Below are 23,690 nucleotides of genomic sequence, written 5' to 3'. Positions count from 1 at the left end.
AATCGTGTGGTGTCCATGCCTTGCCAGGTATGAGCTGTTTTGGCTACATGTGGAGGAACAGCATCATATTAGGTAGGTGGTAAAAATGTTTTAGCTCATCAGTGTGTGTGTGTGTGTGTGTGTGTGTGTGTATATATATATATATAGGGTGTTTCAAAAATATTGGTACAAACGTTTAGGGGAGGTAGATAACATCTAAAGGAATGTGAATCGCATAGGAACCCATAACCGGAAACGTCACGGGAACGTAGTAGCGGAGGCACAAGAAGCAGAAATGACACAAGACAGTAATTAGTGGCAAACATTTATTTGACATAATATTAACAATGGAGTATGCTATGGATGCATTTCATGATGTTACAACAGATGCTCAAAGGTTCCACCATGAGACGCGATGCGCACATGACACTGACGCAGCATGGATTGGCAGACACGGTCGAACACACCTGGAGTTTCTTTGACAGTAGCAGCAGCGCAGCCGAGTCTCGCCACGAGATCCATTTCCGTCTCCACAGGCGATTCATACACGATAGATTTGAAAGCCTCCACAGAAAGAAATCAAGGCTTGATAAATCAGGTGAGCGTGGGGGCTAGGCAACGGGTCCACCACGGCCAATCCATTGACGCCCAAAATTCCTGTTCAAATGGTCACGAACACACCTTCCATAATGGGCAGGTGCCCCGTCATGTTGAAACCAAATGTTGCATCTCACATTTTCTGGAACATCATCAAGTAACCCTAGTAGAACTTGTTCAAGGAAGATCCAACATTTAGCAGAGTTCATGCTGGATGTAACAGGTATGGGCCGACTAAGCAGTCACCGACCATACCTGCCTACACATTTATTGCGAAGCAATGTTGTGCCGTATGGGGGCGCACACCGTGTGGGCCCTCTGCTAATCCATACACTAGGTGTATGTCTGTCAGCTCACAGTTCGTATATCGATGCATGCTCTTCGTGTGACGACCTCTCGTGAACTGATGAACAGCACCGCGTACCGACTTAAGGTGACATTTCCGGTTATGGGTTCCTATGCGATTCACATTCCTTTAGATGTTACCTACCTCCCCTAAAAGTTTGTACCAATATTTTTGAGGCACCCTGTATATGTGTATTTTTTTTTCGTGTGTGTGCATGTGTGTGTGTGGGGGGGGTCAGCCTACTATGACAGTCAAACTTTAGTTTGTCCCTTCATTCTAAAACCATTCAGTTTTCTTATCAATAACTTACATCTTTCAAGAAAAGTTTTTTTTACTATTTTATCTCAAAAATTTGAGTTCTGTGCTGAGTAGGGTTATTATATGATGAAAAATCAAAATTAATTCAGTAGAGAAACCCTTAAACTCATCTTCCCGACATCAGCAAACAGAAATGATAAGATTTCTCTAATCAGTAATAAGAATTGATTGTAGACCTTTGAAAACAAGTAAACACAGTTTATTTATAATGCTTAAGATGTATAGTACTGAAGCAGAAAATGTATTACTTATGATTTCTTTAATAACTGTCTTCAACAGCTATAACTTCTAACAGAAATTTACTTTGTTAGCTGGAAATAATTAGAGAGAATATTAACATTTCAATCTCATTTATATTCAAAATAAATTACATAAAAATTTATTATTTGTAAGTTGAAGAATTTTGTAATGTACATTTTGGAATGCAGTGTTATTTGTTCTTTTATAATAATAATTCCGATGTAAGCCCCCCTTATTGTTATTGTCATTTGGTTTTTAGGAGCATTAGCAACATTGCTCCGGGGATATGCGGTGGTCATTCTCTGACCTTACATCCTCTTCCTCCGTATTTGGTGGTCACGGGCTTGAACCCCGGTCTAATCAAGAAGCATGTGCTATGCACTGCTGCTCCTGCCCACCTGACTACGGAGTCCTTACCATGTGACAGCCACAGTGGGCGACTTTTCCTTGACAGTGTGGTTTCTTTTGGCAAGTGGCTAATAAACTAATATATATATTTATTTATTATTAGCATTAATAATTAAGTTTTATTAATAATTAGTCTACAGTATATGTCAAAATATGTATATTTCTGATGGGCATACTTATATAAAAAATTATTTATATAATATCGGTGTAAATACACCATAGTTAACCCATAGATTTGAGCTACGATTGTAGCGTAGAAGGCATCGTTTTACTAGAGAAGTTTTTCTAAAGAAGAATCGTTTTACTTCTCTACTAGAGAAGCGTTATTTATTTGAAGTAATTCAATAGTAGCTATCTTGTTGTGAAGGCAACCACATTACAATTAAAACGATGCCTTCTACGCTACAATCGTAGCTCAAATCTATGGGTTAACTATGGTGTATTTACACCGATATTATATAGTTAATTATCAAAATCCATAAGGATTATGCCTAGTGCATTTAATTTTCTAAATACATAAAAAATTATATAATATAAAGCTTGTTTACCTCCATAATAAATAACAACATTATGCACAACATTCTGAGTATCAATCTGAAATTCCTCCACACGTGAATATTCATTATTGCGAGTCTTGTCTTCCATTGTGACCAAATCCATTGGCTGAAAAATTAAGTAATCATGGCGCCACCGTTCTTCATCTGGATGAGGCATGCGATGCAACTCTCTAGTCTATAAAATTTTTATTGTAGACATTGAAATTATATAAATAGCTTAAATACGTAAGCACACCTATCTTTAAATAAATGTCATATATACAGAGTGATTCAAGGATGACTAGGACTTTTATTTTACAAAAAAAAAAAAAACAAAGGAACAGACCCACCAAACATTACTTTTTTTTTTAATATTCATTTGTTATCCTTATGCTGTAGCATAGAAACAAATAGGCTGACTGTACTTAAGTTTGTTAATGTTCTTGAATTACTGCCATACCAAGTGCTTCTTTACTGGCTCAAATAGGTAACTGGTAATCCAGTCTGTAAGAAGGGTGATTCATAATTTTCCTAACCCAAGGTTGTCAACATCATCATTGTCAAGTTTGCTGTTGTTGAATAGCAGAATAATTCTCTAAAAAATTTTCCAGGTCTTTTCTTGTCAACTGCTATATGCACATTGAGAAGCAAGCTGCTGTAATACTGACGACTGTTGTCAAGGTGGCAGAAAATCAACCCTTCTGAATCCCAAAAGATGCTTGTCAGCTGAGGGCCATTCCATTTTGGACCTCTTTAATTTTAGAGTGAAGTAGTTTCTGCAAGTCATGTTACAAGTCACTATTCACCAGAAATGAGTTTCCCTCCATTTCATATGGTTGGAGAACAGAAACCACGTTGTACTTTCTGGTTAACCATTAACATCTTTGAAGCTCACCACATGATTGATTGATTTTGATTTGGTAGTTGTTGGCGCATCGGCTTCTGTGGCCATATTGCACCTCCCAGGGTTTTTGCAGTACTTTGATCCAAGCCCGAGGCGGGAATCGAACCCGCGACCTTTGGGTTGCCGAGCAGGTACTTTACCCACTCGGCTAGCCCGGTCGGCCCTCACCACATGAACATTTTACTGAACGGTAAGTGGCCACAAATAATTGCCTTTATACTTCCGACACCTATGCAATTTTGATGTCACACACTTCATTTCATCTGTTTCCCCCCCCCCAAATCGGCTCCTCAACATAATGAATCTATGTCGACAGCTGAACCTCAGCATGTGATAGGTTAGTAACTTATTTTGAGCTTTTGGAAAATAAATTTGTTGCACCAATCATAAGGTTTGTGCATGATAGGGTCTGTTCTCCATATAGCACATTTAACTCAGCTGGTTTCGCTTTCTCTCACAACAGAAATACGACAATACAATACTGTTCACTTATAATGACAAAATCTTGTATTTGTATTGCTTCTAATGAGCATATGTGGAGGGCATGACTAGGTGCCACCAATTAAGAGTAGTATATCTACTTTCTGCTATGAAGAGCATTTTTGTTGTTCTAGTGTACACACCTGAAAAAGTCTAGGTGAACCTTGAACCACCCTCATATATTAAATTAATGATATATTAAATTAGGCGGCTGGTTACTATATAATGTAGCAGCATATTTCATCATCATACACTCAGTGCATTTTATTAGTACAGTAGAAGAACAATAATCTGGCATCATTGTAAACGTGCCAGACTATCAGACATTCCAGGTTACTGAACATATATCTAAAAAATATAAAATCTTCAAGAAATCTAAAATTTCTGGTGGGCACTTTTCAGATTATTTTATGCAATAAAATAATAAAAATACATAAAACTATGGTATAGAGTCAAAATTAGCACCTTTTAAAATAATTAGTTATACATTTAAAAAAAAATGACAGTACTTAAATTTAGGTTCTATGCTTATGGCACTTTTTAATATTAAGTACAAAAAATTGCAAAAGGATTACTGTACTATTGATCCAATGGTGCAGGGTTAAGGACTACAGATCTTGCTTTACTTACTACACTTTTAATCATATCTTTAATATCTGCTTGTTTACTGAACACTTGTTTTTTAGTTCATCAAAATATTATGAAATTTCCAAGACAAGACAGAGGCTGCTTTTCTCAACAAACTGAATAAACTTGCTAAGTTGCTCTGCAATTTCCCTACAAGTGATTTTAACTCCTTCTCCAACATCTTCTTCTTCGGATTCTTTCATTTATATAGAAAAAGCTATACTTCATAAAATAGTAGTTGAGTAACAACTTTGGTATCTTTATCTATCTCTACCCATTTCTTTCTGTCTTCGTCAGAGATACTGAATGGATTAAATAGCAGGAATTCATAACTACATCAGATATATCAGAGTTATTTCTAGCATTAAACCTACAAATTTCTTCTTATCAAGTGAATAGTTGCCAAAAATAGTGCTAGGTCAGAATTTTCTACAAAATATTTTTAAAGCAGCAATTTCAGCATCTTTCCAGGATAAAGTGAGATATTCATTTGTATATAGCGGCAAATGATGCAAGAAAGTAAGATTATGCAGCATCAAAAAAATAAAAAAATCACACTACCCAACTCATTTATCAATCCTCTCTAATAATTTATCTTCTTCCTCCTTAAATTTATTCAAACTACCCACTTCCACAACACTAGATGGTAGTTTGTTCCAACAATCAATTACTCTCTAGCTAAAAGCAAATTATCACACTTCTATTCTACAGCCATCTTTTTTCAATTTAAATTTATGTCCCATTATATGTGTTGTTTGAGAGAGAATAAGGATGCCATCAGCATTTAGTTACAATCCATTTAAAGCCTCAAATACTTTAATCACATATCTGTTGCAGATTCCTAATTTCCAAGCTCTGCAATTTGCAGAAGTGAAGTTTTTCTTGATAAGGTTACCCTTTTATGTCCTTCTCTAATCTAGTTGCTCATTTCCACACCTCTTCCAAGGGATTCAAATCCTTAAAATGAGGCTTCCAGACCAATATACAATACTCAAGATGTAGCCCAACCATTGCCTTATAAAATGTGAAAATTAATTCCTTGTTCTTGCTGAAAAAATTTCTGTATATTGATAAAACCCCATGAACTATCCTAGCAACTTGTGTGCACTGTTCACAAAACTTCTACACTAGATTACAATTGACCCTAGATTTTTTTTCATTCTTCACTACCTTGAGTATGAAACCACTTAATTGGTATGTTATTCTGCAATTAATGATGCCCATATGCATAACCTTCCATTTATCAATGTTAAACCTCAACTGCCATTTCTCAGCCCAGCTGCATAATTTTTCTAGGACTTGTTTCAGTAGTACACCTTGATTCTCGTCATTAATCATCCTGTCAACCTTTGCATCATCTGCAAACTTAAACAATAAGCTTGATATGCTTTGCAATATAGTTAATAAACCCCGAGAACTCCACTAATAACAATAGTCCATGATGAGCAGTGCCTATTTATAACTGTCTTCTACTCCTGAACCATCCCTTTATCCCTAATGGTAACTTGCCCCTAATGGCACATGGCTCTAATTTGTATAGCAGTCTTTCATGCAGAGCAGTGGCAAAAGGTTTACTAAAATCTAAGTATGTGATGTTAGAGTTCTTTTTCTCCATCCAGTTCCTCTGATTCTGATCACAGTAGCTAATTGTGACTGGTCAGACATCTTCTCTAAATAAATCCATGCTGCGAAAATAAATTCCTGTAAAAATAATTCTGTAATACTTCTTTAACCACTCACTCCATTATTTTCCCTGGAACAGAGGTCAAGCTTACAGGTCTACAATTATTCATTTCATCCACTGACCAATCCTGTATGAATACAAGAGAGACATCTACAATCTATATAAATCTTCCCTGAAACCAAGGATGCTCTCCTAATTATGGCCAAAGGCCTGCTTACCTCTTCTGCTGCATCTTTAAATATAACTGGATAGATTTTATCAGCCCCAGGTGCCTTGTTTACTTTCAACTTCAACAATGCCGACCGGGCTAGCCAGGTAGGTAAAGTGCCTGCCTGGCAACCCAAAGGTTGCGGGTTTGATTCCCGCCTCGGGCTGGATATCACAAAGGAAGCAAGAAAAAACTGGTTCCTTCGTGTACTGATCACACCATACGAAATAAATAAATAAACTTCAACAATTTCTCTTCCACTTTTTCAAAATCATATAGCTACAGTTCTAAGGGCAAAATTGCTTCTCTTTACCCCTGACAGTAGTTACATCTTTTAGTAGACCCTCACATGAATATATATGATTACTGCCACCTAGTAGTTCCCTTTATCTATTAATGCATGTAGAGTCAGGCTGATAACCAGATAAAGAGTATTGCCCTTTCTCACTGCTTCTCTAACATGCTGCTGTAGAAATTTCTACTGCTGTGTGAGTTACCAACTCAAGACATCTTCCCTAAACACCTGGAAAGTTAAACTCTTCCATTATAAGGCACTCTGATCTAGTGGCCCACTATTTGTTGCTGTTATGTGGATTTTACAATACAAGGGCAACTAAGGCTAAAATGTGTCTGTCAGTTTTCATCAAAATATCTATTTTTCACAGATATTAAATACACATAAAAAGTTCACTTAGGTTTGCTTTGTCACTAAGTATATGAGAAAGACTCAGAGGGGCTTGCAGGTTTACTCAAGATTGAAAGGAGATGGTAAGGATGAATAAATGGGGTGGACAATCAATCAGAATGTGCCTTACTGTAAGTTGCATATGACAGACAGAACAGAGTGCAGGATTTTCTCCCAGAAGTAGATATCTATGCATAAAATAGGTATGCCCAATACATTCTTGTTAGTATAACTTCCCATCTATTTTTTTTGTGAACTATAATGCCATAAACACAGGTCTTTTTCATTCTGTGAAGTTTATTGCATGGTTGATTTCTCTAAAGTGGTGTCCAAATGGAAGTACTTATGATGATGGAAGTACAGCATGAAAGGTGTCTCTACAATCAGTAAAAGGCACATATTGAAAGTTGTCTCTCGTGATTTGGATTTTTTGCAGTTCGATTGCACAATCATACTCTGAGATTCATAATTCGGAATTCAACAAATTGCAACTGGTTTTCTTACTTTTTGAAAATCTCTGAGTTTGTTGTTAAGATTTTGAATCAACAAGCATGAGAGCAGGAAACAGCTGGAACTTGCTAATACCATCCGTAGCTTGTTTAAAGGATATGATTCTAAGTAAGAGTACTGCAAACAACAGGCAAGGAGACAGATAAAGTTGATTAAGGAGAACCAATGCAGCACCGACTGGGTTGTTTGGTTTTGATTCATCCATATAAATCTGATAACTGTTCCTGTTTTCAAAGTTGTGCATAACGATTGGGGATATATCATTTTTATTCCATTTTTTTTAGGGAAGAAAGAGCTAAAGGTATAGTTAGCAGTGAAGGAGGTTCTGAATTTAGGTTTATAGTGGAGATGTGACTGAATTACATTTCCAAAACCAAGTCTGAAATGCAATCCTATTGGTTTATTTTCATTTGATTTTCAATCATAGTTAATTGCTCATAGTGGTTTGCGCATAATGGACTGGTTTGAATGCGATAACTGACTGGGTATTTTCACTGCATATATGCTGATCAGCCAATCTCGTTGAAGATGTAGCTCTGATGTATCTATGTATAAGCTGTAAACTGATGTTCTAAAAGCTCCATCCGGCGGAAGTACAGGGTTGTACTTCTGCTGGATACTTAAAATTAAAGTATCCCTATGTAGAGGGCTCTGGAGCAAGTTCTAAGGCTCATACTGAAGAGAAATTTGGACAACAGGTACAGTAAAGAACGTGCATGCCATTTATTGGAAAAAAAATTAGTTACAAAATTTGTCACTATATGGCACTGTGGCAATACAAATCACTTGAACAGTGCTACAACTGTTCAATGTGTCCTCCATTTTGGTCAAAAACAATTTCCATAGCAGAACGTAACATGTCAACTGAAACAGCCAGCACATGACGTCTAATGCTGTCCTTCAGATCTGCCAGAGTTTGACATCCTTCCCAATACACCTGCTTCTTCAAAAAACCCCACAACCAGAAGTCACATGGGCTGAGGTCCGGTGAGCGGGGTGGCCAAGATGTCTGGAAATAACGGCTGATGACCCGTTCGCCTGTAAAATGTTGCCTTAGCAATCTTTGGACACAACAGTGGATGTGGGGTGGCGCACCATCTTGCATGAATATGGTGCCCTGAAGGAACCCACGTTGTTGCAGCTCTGGTATTGTGAAATTTGCTAACATTTCATAATATTGCTGTGCAGTGATGGAACAGGTGCGGGATCCAGTCGGTGTTACCTGTTCAAAAAAATATGGCCCAATCATGAATGTGGCCATAAATACACACCACACTGTCACTTTTGGAGAATGGGACCTCTTGGATAACTCAAGGGTTTTCTGTTGCCCAAATGAGACAGTTGTGCATATTCACTCATCCATTTAAGCAGAAGTGGGCTTCATCACTCAAGGATGTTCCATGGCCAAGTGATATTCACTGTCATTCACACCAGAAACTGAAGTGCGTATGTGAAGCGAATATCTGCATCACTATTAGCTGCTGTAGCATGAACATCTTGTAAGGATAGTACCACAACACCTGACACATTACTAGCCTTACAGTGGAATACGGCATGTCCACTCCATGAGAAACAGCTGGCACACTTGCGCTACCACATGGAGATTGACTTGATAAATCCATGACAGCCATAGCCACATCTTCAACATGAGAGGAGTCCACTCGTTTTCGACCTTTATACCTGGTAGAACACCAAGATGTCCTGTCGCTTCAAATATGGCCACCTTCTATCCTGGTCCACAGCGTCAGAAGCGCATAGGTCCACACCTTATGCGCTTCTGACGCCAGAATTATCTGATAGCCACAGCTGCACTGTTGGTGTTCTGATAGTACAACTTCACTAATAGCACTTTTTCCTGCAATGTTGTTGGCATTAGTGCAGACAAACATCTACTGTATAATTTTGAAAAGGCTGCTTTGCTTTTATACAGTGTAGTAGAGCTGAGTAGCAGCACTGTGGCAATAACTTACGATTATGCAAATAACATAAGTTATTTGCACAATTGTAACTAAGATAATTGCGCACCATACAGTGAAATTTTGTAACTAATTTTTTTTTTTCCAATAAATGGTGAGCACATTCTTTATTGTACCTGTTATCCAAATTCCTCTTCAGTACGAGCCTTATAACTCACTCCAGAGCCCTCTACTCTACATAGGGATACTTTAATTTTAACAACCCTTTATATACAGGGAATTCATAATCCAACTGTGATCTAATCACAGTTTTGTCTATCTGCAGAAATATCTACTGACTCCTCAGGCCACTGAAGATACTGTATGCAAGATGTTAAGTTATTTGACATTTTAGTATATGTTCATGAAAGTTTAATCTATTATCCAAAATTATGCCTAAAAATGAGAAATATGAACAGGTAGAGAAAAGTTATTTATATATAGAAACAATTCAGGGTAAAGAACATGAATTTTACAGAAGTGTATAACTGCTGATTTTTTTATTATTTTTTTCCTCAAATATTTTGTGTTATTTTTTGTCCACATTTTGATTTTGCTTATGAATGCTGATGCTGCCACTCAATAGCATTCATGCTTTGTGATTTAAATAAGATAGAAAGCTGATCTGCATACATATAAATTTCCAGCACAGGTAGTATAACCTTTGTGATGCTGTTCACTCTAAGGACAAATAGAGTTGTACTTAGCACTGAGTCTTGGAGTACTCCTTCCTATACATATTTTTGATAAACTGTCTTTATACTGTACCCGAAATGTTCTGAGCGACAGGAATTTCTCTATAAATTGGGGAAGTTGCCCTTTGTATCCTAATTCAAATAATCTCACAGGATTTTGAATTTTTGTATCAAAAGTTTTCTCAAGATCTAGATCACCATATGCTGATTTCTAATAAATGAATTTCTTATATTTGTTTCAACTCTGACATGCAGGTCTAGGGTTGATCTGTTTTTTCTAAATCCAAATTGATGGGGTTATCATCTTTTTCCACCAACTATGTAAGTCTCCTATGTACCATTCATTTCAAGACTTTATTGTAGCAGCTAGTCAATGAAATGGGATGTTAGTTATATGTATAAGAATAATCTTTTTCGGGTTTGGGAAATGCAAGGACAATTGAATATCACCATGTGGATAGACACAAGTTATTTAGAAAAATTCAATTATACAAGGCCAACAGCCTTGTATAATTGAATTTTTTAATGGTTGCAAGTAGTTCCTCTTTTAAAAATGGTCAATTATAAGAGAGATGTAATAGTTGAGAAGTACAACTTGGATTGTTTGGCTTGAACTTTTAGTGTGAAAATCAGTGCTGTAGCTTGTAACTGCTGATACATTAGCAAAAGAATCAGCCAGAATTCTGAGATTTTTATCTGTTGAAGAGACAATTGAAGAACACATGCAAACTTCAATCTTTCCAGTGAAAGATTGCATACTAGGATATTTGCCATTCAAGATATGAATTCATTTCCACACTAAACTAGGATTCGAGTTCCTAGTGCACATAAATGTCATTGTTATCCAAGAATTTTTCTTGGCCTTTCTTACAAATCTGTCTCACTTTAGCTTTAGCTTTTTTTTTCTTTATATCCAATCAATTTATTTGTAGTTATTAGATTTTTTTTAAGTTCTACATTATTTTAGTTTCCTGCATATAAATTAATTTTGTTTGTATGGAACACACTATTGGAAAACGATCACTGTTATAAGGATCCTTTAATACAGACCATTCTACATTGGGATAAATTGATGATATGATATTTGTGAGATCTAGTGTTCAATATAAATTCAGGTGTTGGTCATCCATGCAAGTTTTAGTCAATTTACCCCTATTGTCCATCACCCCACAAAGGATAATGGCCAATTATATCTCCCATAAAAAAATAGGGAAGCTGGAGCTGCATAGCATGATTGTTTAGTTCTGATCTTGAGAGTGGAAGATATATGGATACCATTGTGATGGAAATTCCAATGGCTATTCTCACTGCTAACACTTCTAGGTTAGTTTGTAATCTTATTTGCTTTGGTATGTTAAATATCTGGTATGATTGTATTCACTAGTATTGCTACAACTTTAGCAGTTATACTTGCATTTCTGTCTTTTGAGAATGTGAAATTTTGAGATTTGGGTTGTTAGATGGGTTTCTTTAAGACATATGCTGACTGGCTGATACTGCTGGATAATGTCTTTTAATTCAGGTGATTTCCCATGTACAATATGAGAGTCCCACTGCATAATACTTTGCTCTGTTTGTTTCTTCCGACTGTTTTTCTGAATTAGAGTTTTGCATTTTTTGTGTTTAGATGTCTCTCTTTCTTTGGGAAAACAGGGCAAGGTGCATCTATATCTTCTTCAAGATCATATTCTAGTATAAGCCTCCAGACCTGTATACAGTACTCCACGTGTGGTCTGACCATTGCCTTATACAAGGGGATAATCACCTCCTTATCCCTGCTAGAAAAATTCCTGTATATCATTGACAAAACACTATGAGCTACTCTTGCAGACCGTCTGCAGCAGTGTTCAGAAAACTTCATATCTGCCTGCACAAATACCCCCAGGTCCTTTTCGTTCTCTACCAGTGTCAGTGTAGTACCACAGAGTTGATACGTCACTCTGGGGTTACTGCTTCCCATATGTAGTATTTTAGATTTGTCAATGTTAAACTTCATTTGCCACCTCTCAGCCCATCTGCTCAACCTTTCTACTTTCTAGATCCTGTTGCAGCAGTGTACTGTCATTAGAAGGCCTCCGTAGCCGAGTGGTCAGGAGCGGGAGTGCAGTAGCACACACTCTTTGAGTAGACTGGGGTTCAAGCCCCTGACTGCCGAATACGATCGATCTGCCAACCTGAACTGGACCAGCGTGGCAGATTATGGTCCACTTCCCTCAACATGAGTTGTTGAGGAGGCTTCCATCCTGCAGTAGGTTGATAATGGCTGAACTTCATTATTTTTTTTTTACTGTCATTAGTGTGCTTAACAACCCTGCCAATTTTCATATTGTCTGAAACTTGAACATTAAGCTTGATAACTATCATCACTAGCATTTATAAATACAAACAACAACAACAATAGACCCAACACTCAACGCTGAGGGACTCCACTAATAACATTAATCCACGAATATGGCCTATTTCTCTGCCAAGAAATTGTGCACCCTTCCATAGGTGACATTTAAGGCAAAAAAAAAAAATGTTGCAGGGGGAGCAAATGCACTCCCCCTGCAACATTTTTGTATTTTGATATTTGTTAGATTTGATACTAGAGAGCTCTTAAGTGCTCGATATTTCCTATATTCTATTATATTATGAATCAACAGGGCTTACCTTTATTTTTGATATAGGAAGCTTCTTTTCCAACTCTCCTTGTCTAGGAGAGTTGGAAAAGAAGCTTCCTATATCAAAAATAAAGGTAAGCCCTGTTGATTCATAATTTGATATTTGTATATTGTATTTTGATACTATATATTCCTCTAACCTCTGCATGCAACATGATGAAAGTTAAACTTATCCAAATTAATTTTCAAATCACTGCAGTTTATGATACATTAGTACTGCAGTTTGAGATATAAACTGATCATACAGAAGAATAAATATCAAGATATGAAACATACTTTGCTACAAGGATAACAGATTTTTGTGTTCTCTCCTTCTTTATTATGGTGAGGTCTCAAGTATTTTTAGAATTGTTCTTGGGTTCAAAGCACAGCATGTCACTTGCCAGCATTTTCACAAAACTAGCTCCATTGATAAGACGATTGCTGGCACAGAAAACTATAAATCAAAAAGAATGTGATACACTTTACCAAGAACAAATGACTACCCTTGCTGTGAATTGCAAGTCAAAACAAGCAACATTGTTAGTGCTCCACTGGCAGTGTATTTAATGTGTCAGGAACAGGCTGAGTAAACCTACCTGCTAAATGCACAGCAAGAGTTTCCAGGGACGTATTTTTTTTAACATGCAGCAAGAATGGGGATGTCTAGCTGTTATGATTAGTGAAAGCCAACAAGTTCTAACATCAGCTGCATAAGATTTATAGCAGAGTTTTCCATAGCAATAAAAAGGGTTGCTGCTTGATCCATTTTTCTTTCATATACACTTCAGCCAAATTTCTGAAGCCAGCTTTGTGTCAGACTATGTTGGCGGCTTTATCTGTTTTTATCCTATTTTATCCGTATTTTGTAATAAAAGTTTTTGCTGTCTGTATAGTCAGTATTAGAAAGAATTTTTCATAATTAATTTACCCAACTTGAAGACTTTTTTCATATGCAGAGTTGTATTATTTATGAATGTCATTGAAACAAAGTTTACACAAATAGGGACTCACATCTGGTGAGTATGGGCGTTTGTAAACCCAGGGTCCTGAGCTGGACATCATCATCATCATTCTTCTCTTTCTTGGCGATTCCTTTCTTTCTAGCTCTCTCTCAGGGTAACTCGGGAATTTTTTTTGGCTGATGTAGCATAAGCCTCGGGCTTCTTTGCACCATATAGTAATAATAATAATTCTCGCTTTGGTGTTTCTGCTTATGAGTCAGATACTGTTGCTGTTTTGGAGATGTCAATTCTAGTTGCTGTATTGCAGGTGTGGAATTTTCCTGTTCTGGAGCACAGGGTGTTTCGCGTAGTGTTGTTTTTGTTGATAAAAGTACTTTATTCCAATCTATGATTTGATTTGGGGACACAGCTACCTCTGTTTATATGACTACAGTTTTCTGCTGAAGCATACAAATGTTGAAAGCTTAGTTGCAAGGATCTGTTTTGGAGCTTCCTGGCATGATATTTTTAATAACGTGTATTTTTATATTTGTTTTTCTAATATCCACATTTCACAGATCAGAAATGTGGATATTAGAAGAACATGTTGACTTAGAGTGTTCAAATCACTGACAGTGATTTGGACATCTGGTACATAGGGACAAATTTTGCAGTTTAAATATCCTGCTTTTACTGAATGTAGTAAATCAGGGGTGTTAAAGGTAAGAATTACAGATCATTAAGGAGTGAGAGCACCATATTTCTTTGTCATTATTCTTCTGACATGCATCACCTTTTGCTCTTTCAACTTGAACAGCAAGTCTTTATCTGAGATGGATAGTAAGTCCCGCTGTAATAAAACTTTTGGATGAATTTGGGGTTTTATGTGGAGTAATCGCAACTGATAATCCTGCAAAAGCTGTGTCTTCAACAGCTTCTCTGATTGATGATGTGAAGTTTCTATTAAAAGATCACCTGATTGTAACTGTTTGATCCTTTTTTGTGAGCTGACTAAGGCTCTGTGGTCTTCCAAACTAAAAAGAAGGATAATTTCCTAACAGACTGATTCATTAAATGAATTAATGAATGCACTGCCAACACAATAACAGGTTTAAAGTACAATAACAGGTTGAGAGGAGCTGATTTTTTTTTGCTTGAGACATATTTTGATGAATGTCATTTAAAGTTGTAGTAGTGTCGACTTGCTCCATTATTATACGGTCACACTGATCTATTATTGAATCCTTTTAGTTCTGAGTCATGTCTTTTGATTCAGGTCAACTCCTGCCATGGGGGAGTAGGAGTAGGGCCACAAAGTGACCAAGCGGGTAAGTTAGGTTGGTAAATGAAATTAACACAAAGGAAAATCGCAGAGAGAAACTGCTTGGTCTCAAGATTCACTTGGCACCCACAGCCACTCTATTTGTCTATACAACTGTTTATCATATGCACTGCAGTCATTTGGCCTATATTTGGTTTTCCTATAACACATCCCTATCATACCAAACTGACCCAACATTGCATGGTCACCCACATCAACTGTTGTTGTTGTTATTTGGTTTTTAGGAGCATTAGAAACTAAGGCCATATTGCTCCGGGGATATGCGGTGGTTATTCCCTGACCTTTCCGCAAACTCCGTATTTGGTGGTGACAGGCTCGAACCCCGGTCTAATCAAGAAGCGTGTGCTACGCACTGCTGCTCCTTTCCACCTGGCTACGGAGGCACCAGCCACATCAACAGAGTGGCACCTTAGATTCTATGTGCTTCTTAACTGCAGGCATAACCACTCAAATATCCTGTCCCTCCTATACACATAGGAAGGATAGAAAGAATAGAAGGTGGCCATATTCAAATTTAAAAATTCTACATTCCTTATGTCTGAGTGACATCTTGTTTTTGTTATCGCTACAACTTACACATTTGATTACCTAATCAGTAATCAAATTTGTTTACTGGACTCCCAGCATTGGTGTATAATGCAAGCATATGCATCTGTTTTTTGCTCTTAGTAACCTTTGTCTCGTGAGGACCCCTGGTATACCATGTAATCCAGATGCCTCACTTTCCAGGCTGCTGTAATTCCCAATAGAAGCAATTATTCAAAAGAATAATTGCTTTCACTTCTGCTTATGGCTGCTGTTAATCTATTGGGACATACAAATAAATATTCTTTTACCCCTTCTATTTAAAATTATCCCATCCCTGTAAGAACAGTCTATCCTGTTGAGAAAAATTCCTCTCCATGAGCCTAAAAACTCTTGACAGTACGTTTCATTTGATTTCTGAATTGCATTATGTAGCAAAATAAAAGATGAAAAAGGACACTTCACACTGTGTTAATAATATTGGTTTATTGCTGGCAAGTTACACAGTAATTTAAGCATGTCCATTGGAGAAGATGCAGAAACACAGGTCAATGCAGGAATAAAAGCATTATGATTAAAATTACATTAACAAATCAGACATTTCAAAAATTTAATAATCCAGCTTTACTTCACCAGTGACAAAATACTAAAAACAAATTAGAAAATTTTAAATAAAGATAAACACAGTAAAGAAACATTCATAAGCCAACAGTAAACAAATGCTATGTATTTGTTTACTGCTCTATTCCCCTACCCATCATCTTTCTTGACATAATTTTCAGCATTCAAGAGTTAAAAAAAAGGCTGTTCCGTAATAGCCCTTTTTAATTTTCTAATCTGAAATGTTATTACTTCTTTGATACAACCTTGTCCCACTGGCTGTACCAAAGAAGTAATAGTGGCTAGAAGGTAGGTGGTGATTGTGTTTCCCTAAAACTAGATCAGTCTTACATGGATTTAAAAGGATGCATGCAAGATTTAAGATCATACAGTACTCTTAAAATAGGGCAGCTTCGCTATCTTCACGAAAGCTGATTTTTTTTGAAATGCAATTTAACTGCTTGCACCAAGTTATCGTGAAACAGTATCTTAAAAATATCAGTAGTCATCCAAGAATTTGACTGTGCCTTATATACAGCATGCTGGGAAGTTCAGCCTTTAAAAGCTCTCAATATACTAAAATTTGCTAATAACTAAAAGTTTAAGCAATGCATACCTGCAGCAATAGTACAAGAATATTTATAAAAACCTATCTTATTAACTTTACAGCCATTCACATTAGAATAATCACTATAAATTCAAGTTTTATTGTGTAAACATTGCATAAAATTCCATTTTATTACATTAAAAATTTGGTCAGGAATTAAGTTATACTGATAAAATAGATCCCCAGAAAATATGCAGTATTTTCTTGCAGCTTCAGTATCAGCTTTTTTGTTCATACAAGATGGTTCCCTCCTCTCCTCTTTATCAAGCTGAAGTTTACTGCGAACACATACAATGGCATCTCCTTTGGGTGTGTGATGGCCCACTTCAGATTTATTTGCGAAGAAGCACAACTAATGTACATTTCACATTAGGCCTGACAGTGAATTGCTACTAGTGACATTTTTCAATGAGCCAAAGCATTCATACTACTTTGAGCCTTTTGTTTTGCTGCTCTAGTCTAATGCACGATTTTAGTCCAAATTTAATTTAAAAATATCATAAAAAACTAAGATATGAGTACAATAATGCCTCACTATTCCTAGGTTATGCAATGGCATACTATGCTATTTTAGGTACTCATAAGAGTACTCATTTATACCAGAAATATTTAAAACATGTGATATGTTTTTTGGTTTGGTTTCGTTTTTTTTTGGCACATGAGCAGCTAAGGTTATAATGTGCCAAGGCCACATTGTGATATGTCATAAAATCAAGTTTGTATTGTTATAAATTAACAGTTTATACATCTAATAACAAAACTTCTAATATTTATATTCCTGCAGAATTAAATGGAAAAACCAAATAGCATTTATATCATTATATTATATCATTCTTATATCGATTCACGAAAAATGGCCACAGACTTCTCTTCCACTTCAACTTTCATTTTTTTAAGCAAATCAAAGGCCAAGTAAAAGAAAATTATACCTACAATATCGGATAAGCACAAATAATAACTGAACTATTGATCTGAAAATATATATGTTTCATATATGTATTTGAAAAACCATGTGTGTCCACATGAAAATTACCATGTGGACAAAAACAAACACTTGTATACCCATAAAATACAACAAAAATGCATTACCTGGGGTATCAGAATTGTTGCACTATAGCCTGAGTAGATTATGCATGAAAAATTGCCATGAACTGTAAAGTTCTGGCACTAGTTTTTCTCTGATGGTGTTTGTGTAAGAAATATGTATATCTACAGATTATAATCTACAGTCTTTACTAGTGTAGCCTAAATAGAACAATATCCAATGTTCTGTCTAGACTATGCCAGTCATCATCCTCCTATTTTGAGTACCATCAATAATGGCAGTGCTACACTTCCAATTTTGAGTGGCACAGGCACAAAAATTTTTAGGGGTCCCTAATTATTGCTGGATTTTAGTGGCTGACAATGGTACAAAAAAAAAAAAAAAAAAAAAGTATTCATTTATACCAGAATATTTAATAAACAAACTAAATAAACATTATTTTCGAGTATCAAAGTATTGCACTAGATAACAATATAAAAAGAGAAAAAAAAAAATCTCTTAATTGCTTTCTATGAAGAAGGCAATTTTTAATTTATTAATTATTTAATTTTCTACACTTAATACTACTGCTATAGACCTTAATAAGATTTTCATAGTTAGACATTTTGTAATGTTACTTTCTATATGCAAAACACTATCATTCAGTTTATCTTGAGACATCAGAGATCTGTACTTATTTTTTTTTTTATAAAATTGAATTTTGAAAATCTCTTTTCTGCTTAAAAATCTGTTATCGGTAGAGTTAAATAAATTTTATGAATTTAACATTTTCAATCCAGAGATATAAATGATCTGTCTTGAGATAAATTAACATCCATATTCAAACTATAATTACTTACATAATTTATGTTATCCATATCAATTTTTCCCTAAATTTTCACATATGGTCTATTTATTGTACTTAATTCTGTGATTAATCTGTCTGACAGGAAATTCTCTCTCCCTGTTAATAAATCTACATCTAAGTCATCACTTGCATAATTTATTTCTTGCCTTAAGAGTATTTATCACTATATCACAGACTTTCACTGCACCAGACACCCACCCACCCACCCACACACACACACACACACACACACACACACTTAGTGATCATGAATTGTGACCGCCCCATCTGTAATGGACTCAATATCAAAAGGTGAACAGCTTCATATCCATAGAACAGTTGTAATTTGCATCTGGTTGTGCAAATCAAAGTGATAAAGTAGCACAGATATCACAGAGTTTCAAAAGAGCACAACCGTTGGAACTCGTGCGTTGGGTGCTTCCGTATTAGAAATGGCATGCCATGCCAGTTGCTCATGACCCACTATGGTTAAGGTGTACAAAGAATAGTGTCAAATAGATCAAATAACCTCCTGTTATCAGAACTGTAAATGATTATGTAAGGTGGATATTCATGGTGAGAGAGGAGGGTGCAGTGCAGTACATTGTATGGATTCAATGGCAGGTCAATGTGTGACAGATGACATCACAATACATGGGGAATGCTAGAACAATATCCCAAATGACAGTGCACTTCACGTATGGGGTTGCACAGCAGATGACCCAAGAGACACCATGCATTGCCTGCCCTCAATCCAGTGAACAGCTGTGGGATGTTTTGGAATAGGAAGTAAGGCATATGAACATGCAACTATTGTCTATTTTGGTGAAGAATAATCATAATTTTTTTTTCACAACATATCCTTATTAATCATCCACATTTTGATTGTCCTTTTCAAAGTAGTCGCCATTTGATGAAATGCACTTACTCCAATGTTTCTGCCTTCATTCAAAAACATGGTGCAACCCAATTTTTTGTTGTTGCTGGTATCCTTACTACTACTTATGAGTGGAAACATTTTCCTCACAGCCCCTTCTTTTATCTTTGAGGGGGGGAGAAATCACAGGTTGCAAAATTGGGGCTGTTGGATAGATGAGGAACACATCTGACATTAATGCATAAGTGCTCGATGACAGCAGTATGAGCAATGTGAGGTCTCGCATTGTTGTGATGTAGCATCCACCCACATGCATGCAGTTGTGGTCGTTTGCAATGAATGTGATTCAGCAAAGTGTGCAGTATGGTTCTGTAACAGTTGTTTGTTATTTGGTTTTTAGGAGCATTAGCAACTAAGGCCATATTGCTCAGGGGATATGTGGTGGTCATTCCCTGACCTTTTCACATCCTCCGTATTTGGTGGTCACGGGCTCAAACCCCGGTCTAATCAAGAAGCGTGTGCTACACACTGCTGCTCCTGCCCACCTGGCTACGGAGGCGCCACTGTAAGAGTTGCACGATGTGACACAACATGCTCGTAAACCATTCCTTGAATGTAAAAAAGAGAGATGACCATAACCTTTCCTGCAGAAGCCACAACTTTTGCTTCTTTCAGTGTTGACGATGACAGACTTCCAAACAAGAGCTTTGTTGCTTACTTTCTGGGTCCAAACGATGAAGCCATGTCTCATCTGCCCTTATAACCTTGTGCAGAACATCACCATCTTTGGTAACCATTCATGGCGGCACCTGACAAATTTCCATGTAAAGTTGCTGTTGCTCAGGTGTCAATAGTCTTGGAACTTAGTGTGCACAAACACGTGTCACATGCAAGTGGTCATGAAGAATACAGTGTACACTTCATACCGATATTCTCAACATCTCTGCCAGTTGTCTTAGTGTTATATTAGAATTAGTTGAGGCATATGATGCAAAAAAGCAAGCTTATACAACAGCAAAAAAAAAAAAAAATTCCCATTTTACCCATCCAGTCACTCCAAATGTCTGTCTAGTTCAGCCTTAAATTTATTTAAGCTATCAACTTCCACAACAACAGATGGAAGTCTGTTCCAGCAATCAATTGCCCGCTGGCTAAATGCAAATTTCAGCACATTCTGTCTTTCCTCAATTTGAACCTATGCCCCCTCAGGTTCTTAATCTAAGCAAGTGAAATATCTCCTCAGCATTGAGCCTGCTCAAACAATTCAAGGCCTTATAGACCTCAATCAGATCACCTCGCAGGTGCCTAGTCTCCAGATGCTGCAACTTACAGAATTTAAGCCTTTCTTCATAAGCGTACCCCTTTGTTTCTCTCACCAATCTTATTGCCCTTCTCTGTACCTGTTCTAGCAATGCTACATCCTTCCTAAAATGAGGCCTCCAGACCTGTACACAGTACTCAAGGTGTGGCCTGACCATTGCCTTATACAAAGGGATAATCACCTTGTCTCTGCTAGCAAAATTCTATATATCATTGACAAAACTCCATGACATGCTCTGGCATCCCATCTGCACTGCTCAGAGAACTTCATATCTGACTGCACAATTACCCCCGTCTTTTTCATTCTCCACCTCCCCGAGTGTAGTACCACACAGTTGGTACATTTCTTTTGGGTTACTGCTACCCATGTACAGTACTTTGGGTTTGTCGATGTTAAACTTTAAGTTCATATGACAATCTTCTCTCCAGGACTGCTGATTTGTGTGACTGAATCATGTCCATCTTTAAACATCCTAAACCAAATGCAAGCTGTGTTATATAGAAGTGTAGATTCACCATAAGCACCTTTTAAGATTTCACATGCTTCAGCTGATGTTTTCTTGAGATGGAAACACAATTTGAGAGCAGCATACTGTTCCTCGTGTGTCACTTCCATTGTTACTTAGGCAAAACTGAACAGGCACAAACTTGACTGCCAAGGGCACATCGTGCACAAGTCAACTGTGCAGTTATGTGATACAGAATTTAAGACCAAACTTAGTTTGGTCTTAAATTCTGTAGATCAGCTAGAAATAGCAAGCAATCAAGTGGCTGTAGATGAAAAATCATGGCCTTTCTTTATTGAACAGCCCTCATAAATTAAAAATTAGATACAAAAAAAAAAAAAAAAAAATGCTAAGCCAAGTAAGATATGAATACAAAGAAAAACAGTACTTAACTACAGCAACAAACGAAGATTGAGGGAGGGGGAATGCACTTAAGAAATAAATAAAGAATAGGAGTGTTGTGGAGGAATACATTCCTAAATTAATTTAGAATTACAGTCAATTAGTACAAATTTAGCAACACCCTACAAATGGCACCATGGCCAATAATTTAAAGGCAAAAAGTACAAACTAAAATAAGAAAAAAAAGTTGCAGTGAACATCGGGCTGCAAATGAATTGTTTTCGAGATAATGCACATTTTCTGTTAAGATCTGCCACCGACTATGGGAGCACTAGTTTAGCAAAAACGCTGTGAATCCTTTAATAAGGGTGATTTTATTAAACATAAGATAATACATTTTTAATTTTTGGTTTCAACACCACAGGATTTTACATGTTACACGTTACAGGATGTTACAAAAGGTGTTCAAAATGCTGTTCTTGCATCTGTACGCAGCTTTGTAGTCTTCTCTGCATTGAGTTGCGAATCCTCTCAGGCATTCCTGGGTCATTTCTGATTTGCTGATGTTGTTGTTTTCTTGGTTTTTAGGAGCATTAGCAACTAAGGCCATATTGCTCCGGGATATGCAGTGGTCATTCCGTGACCTTTCCGCATCCTCCGTATTTGGTGGTGATGGGCTCGAACCCCGGTCTAATCAAGAAGCATGTGCTACGCACTGCTGCTCCTTCCCACCTGGCTATGGAGGCACCTCTGATTTGCTGAAAGGCTCCTTCAACCCGACAATGCAATTCCTCAACTGTGTTAATGTCAGAAGTGTACACCAAGCTTTTTACATGACCCCAGACACAAAAATCTGTAGGATTTAAGTCTGGTGATCTGGGAGGCCACATTACAGGCCCACCTCTACCTATCCACCGTTGACCACACCTTCTAGTTAGATACCGAGTCACAACTCGAGCAAAAATGTGCTGGTGCACCATCATACATACACCACATGTACTGGCGTTGCTTAAGTGGAACATAATCATCAAAGTCTGGAAGAACATTCTGCAGGAACTGAAGTTACAGCTCTCCTGTTAGCCTGTTTGGCAGAAAGTGTGGTCCAATTAGATGGTCTCCTAGTAGTCCTGTCCAGACATTCAACGAGAAATGTTGCTGAAGTCGTGACTCATGAATTGCATTAGGATTTTCATCGGACCAAACGTGACAGTTATGAAAATTAAAAATACCATCACGAGTAAATCCAGCTTCGTCAGTGAACAAAATGTTGTTTAAAAATTGGGGGTTCAGGACACACTGTTGTTGCATCCTGGCAGAAGTTCACTCTGGGAGGGTAGTCTGTATTGCTGAGACCTTGTACATGCTGGATATGGTAGGGGTACAGTAATTGGTGATGTAAAATTCCCCACACACTGATATGACTCAGTACACGCTCTTGCAGAGCAACCCCCTTGTCGAAATTCCTGGATTTTGTTCTATTCTTTCTAACACCCTTTCCTCAACATCAGGTGTTAAGTTCCTACCTGCTCGTACTCCATGTGTGAAGCGCCCATGTTCTCTAAGGCATTAGAGAAGCATTTCCCCTGCCTTCAGTGGGGAAATGCTTCTTGGTAGAAACGTGCAGCCTCAAATGCACTGCCATTGGCTTTACCATACATGAAATGCATGTCCGCATACTCTTCGTTGCTGTATAACCTCTTTCCATGTTGACTATGTTTTGAAAAGTACTAGTATGCCTGCTATGTCTCAGAGCATTAAGAAAGGGGAAAGGGAGAGAAGGAGTATAACATAACCTAAACAAACAAGTCAGCGGTGGATCCCAACTAGAAATGTGCAATATCTCGAAAACAATTCACTTAAGGACCCATGTTTACTAGGCTTTTTTTGCATATTGTAGTCTGTACAGTTCACCTTTAAATTATTGACCATCACTTTTGAAACA

At 37.0% G+C, this 23,690-nt stretch overlaps 1 protein-coding gene across 1 annotated transcript in view; it reads right to left on the bottom strand.

Annotated features, from left to right (window-relative positions):
• LOC150079462 (zinc finger MYND domain-containing protein 11) overlaps positions 1-23,690 on the bottom strand; it is a 305,480-nt gene that overhangs the window by 208,052 nt on the left and 73,738 nt on the right. Inside the window, exon 4 of the mRNA XM_090382587.1 lies at positions 2,437-2,620. Within this exon, the coding sequence (XP_090238713.1) occupies positions 2,437-2,620 (184 nt within the window). The remainder of the gene's footprint in view (positions 1-2,436; positions 2,621-23,690) is intronic.

Source organism: Mastigoproctus giganteus, chromosome 10 (genome assembly GCF_048544385.1).
Source record: "Mastigoproctus giganteus isolate SK-2022 chromosome 10, ASM4854438v1, whole genome shotgun sequence".
Classification (NCBI taxonomy): domain Eukaryota; kingdom Metazoa; phylum Arthropoda; class Arachnida; order Uropygi; family Thelyphonidae; genus Mastigoproctus; species Mastigoproctus giganteus.
This window is presented reverse-complemented; position numbering and strand designations above follow the sequence as displayed.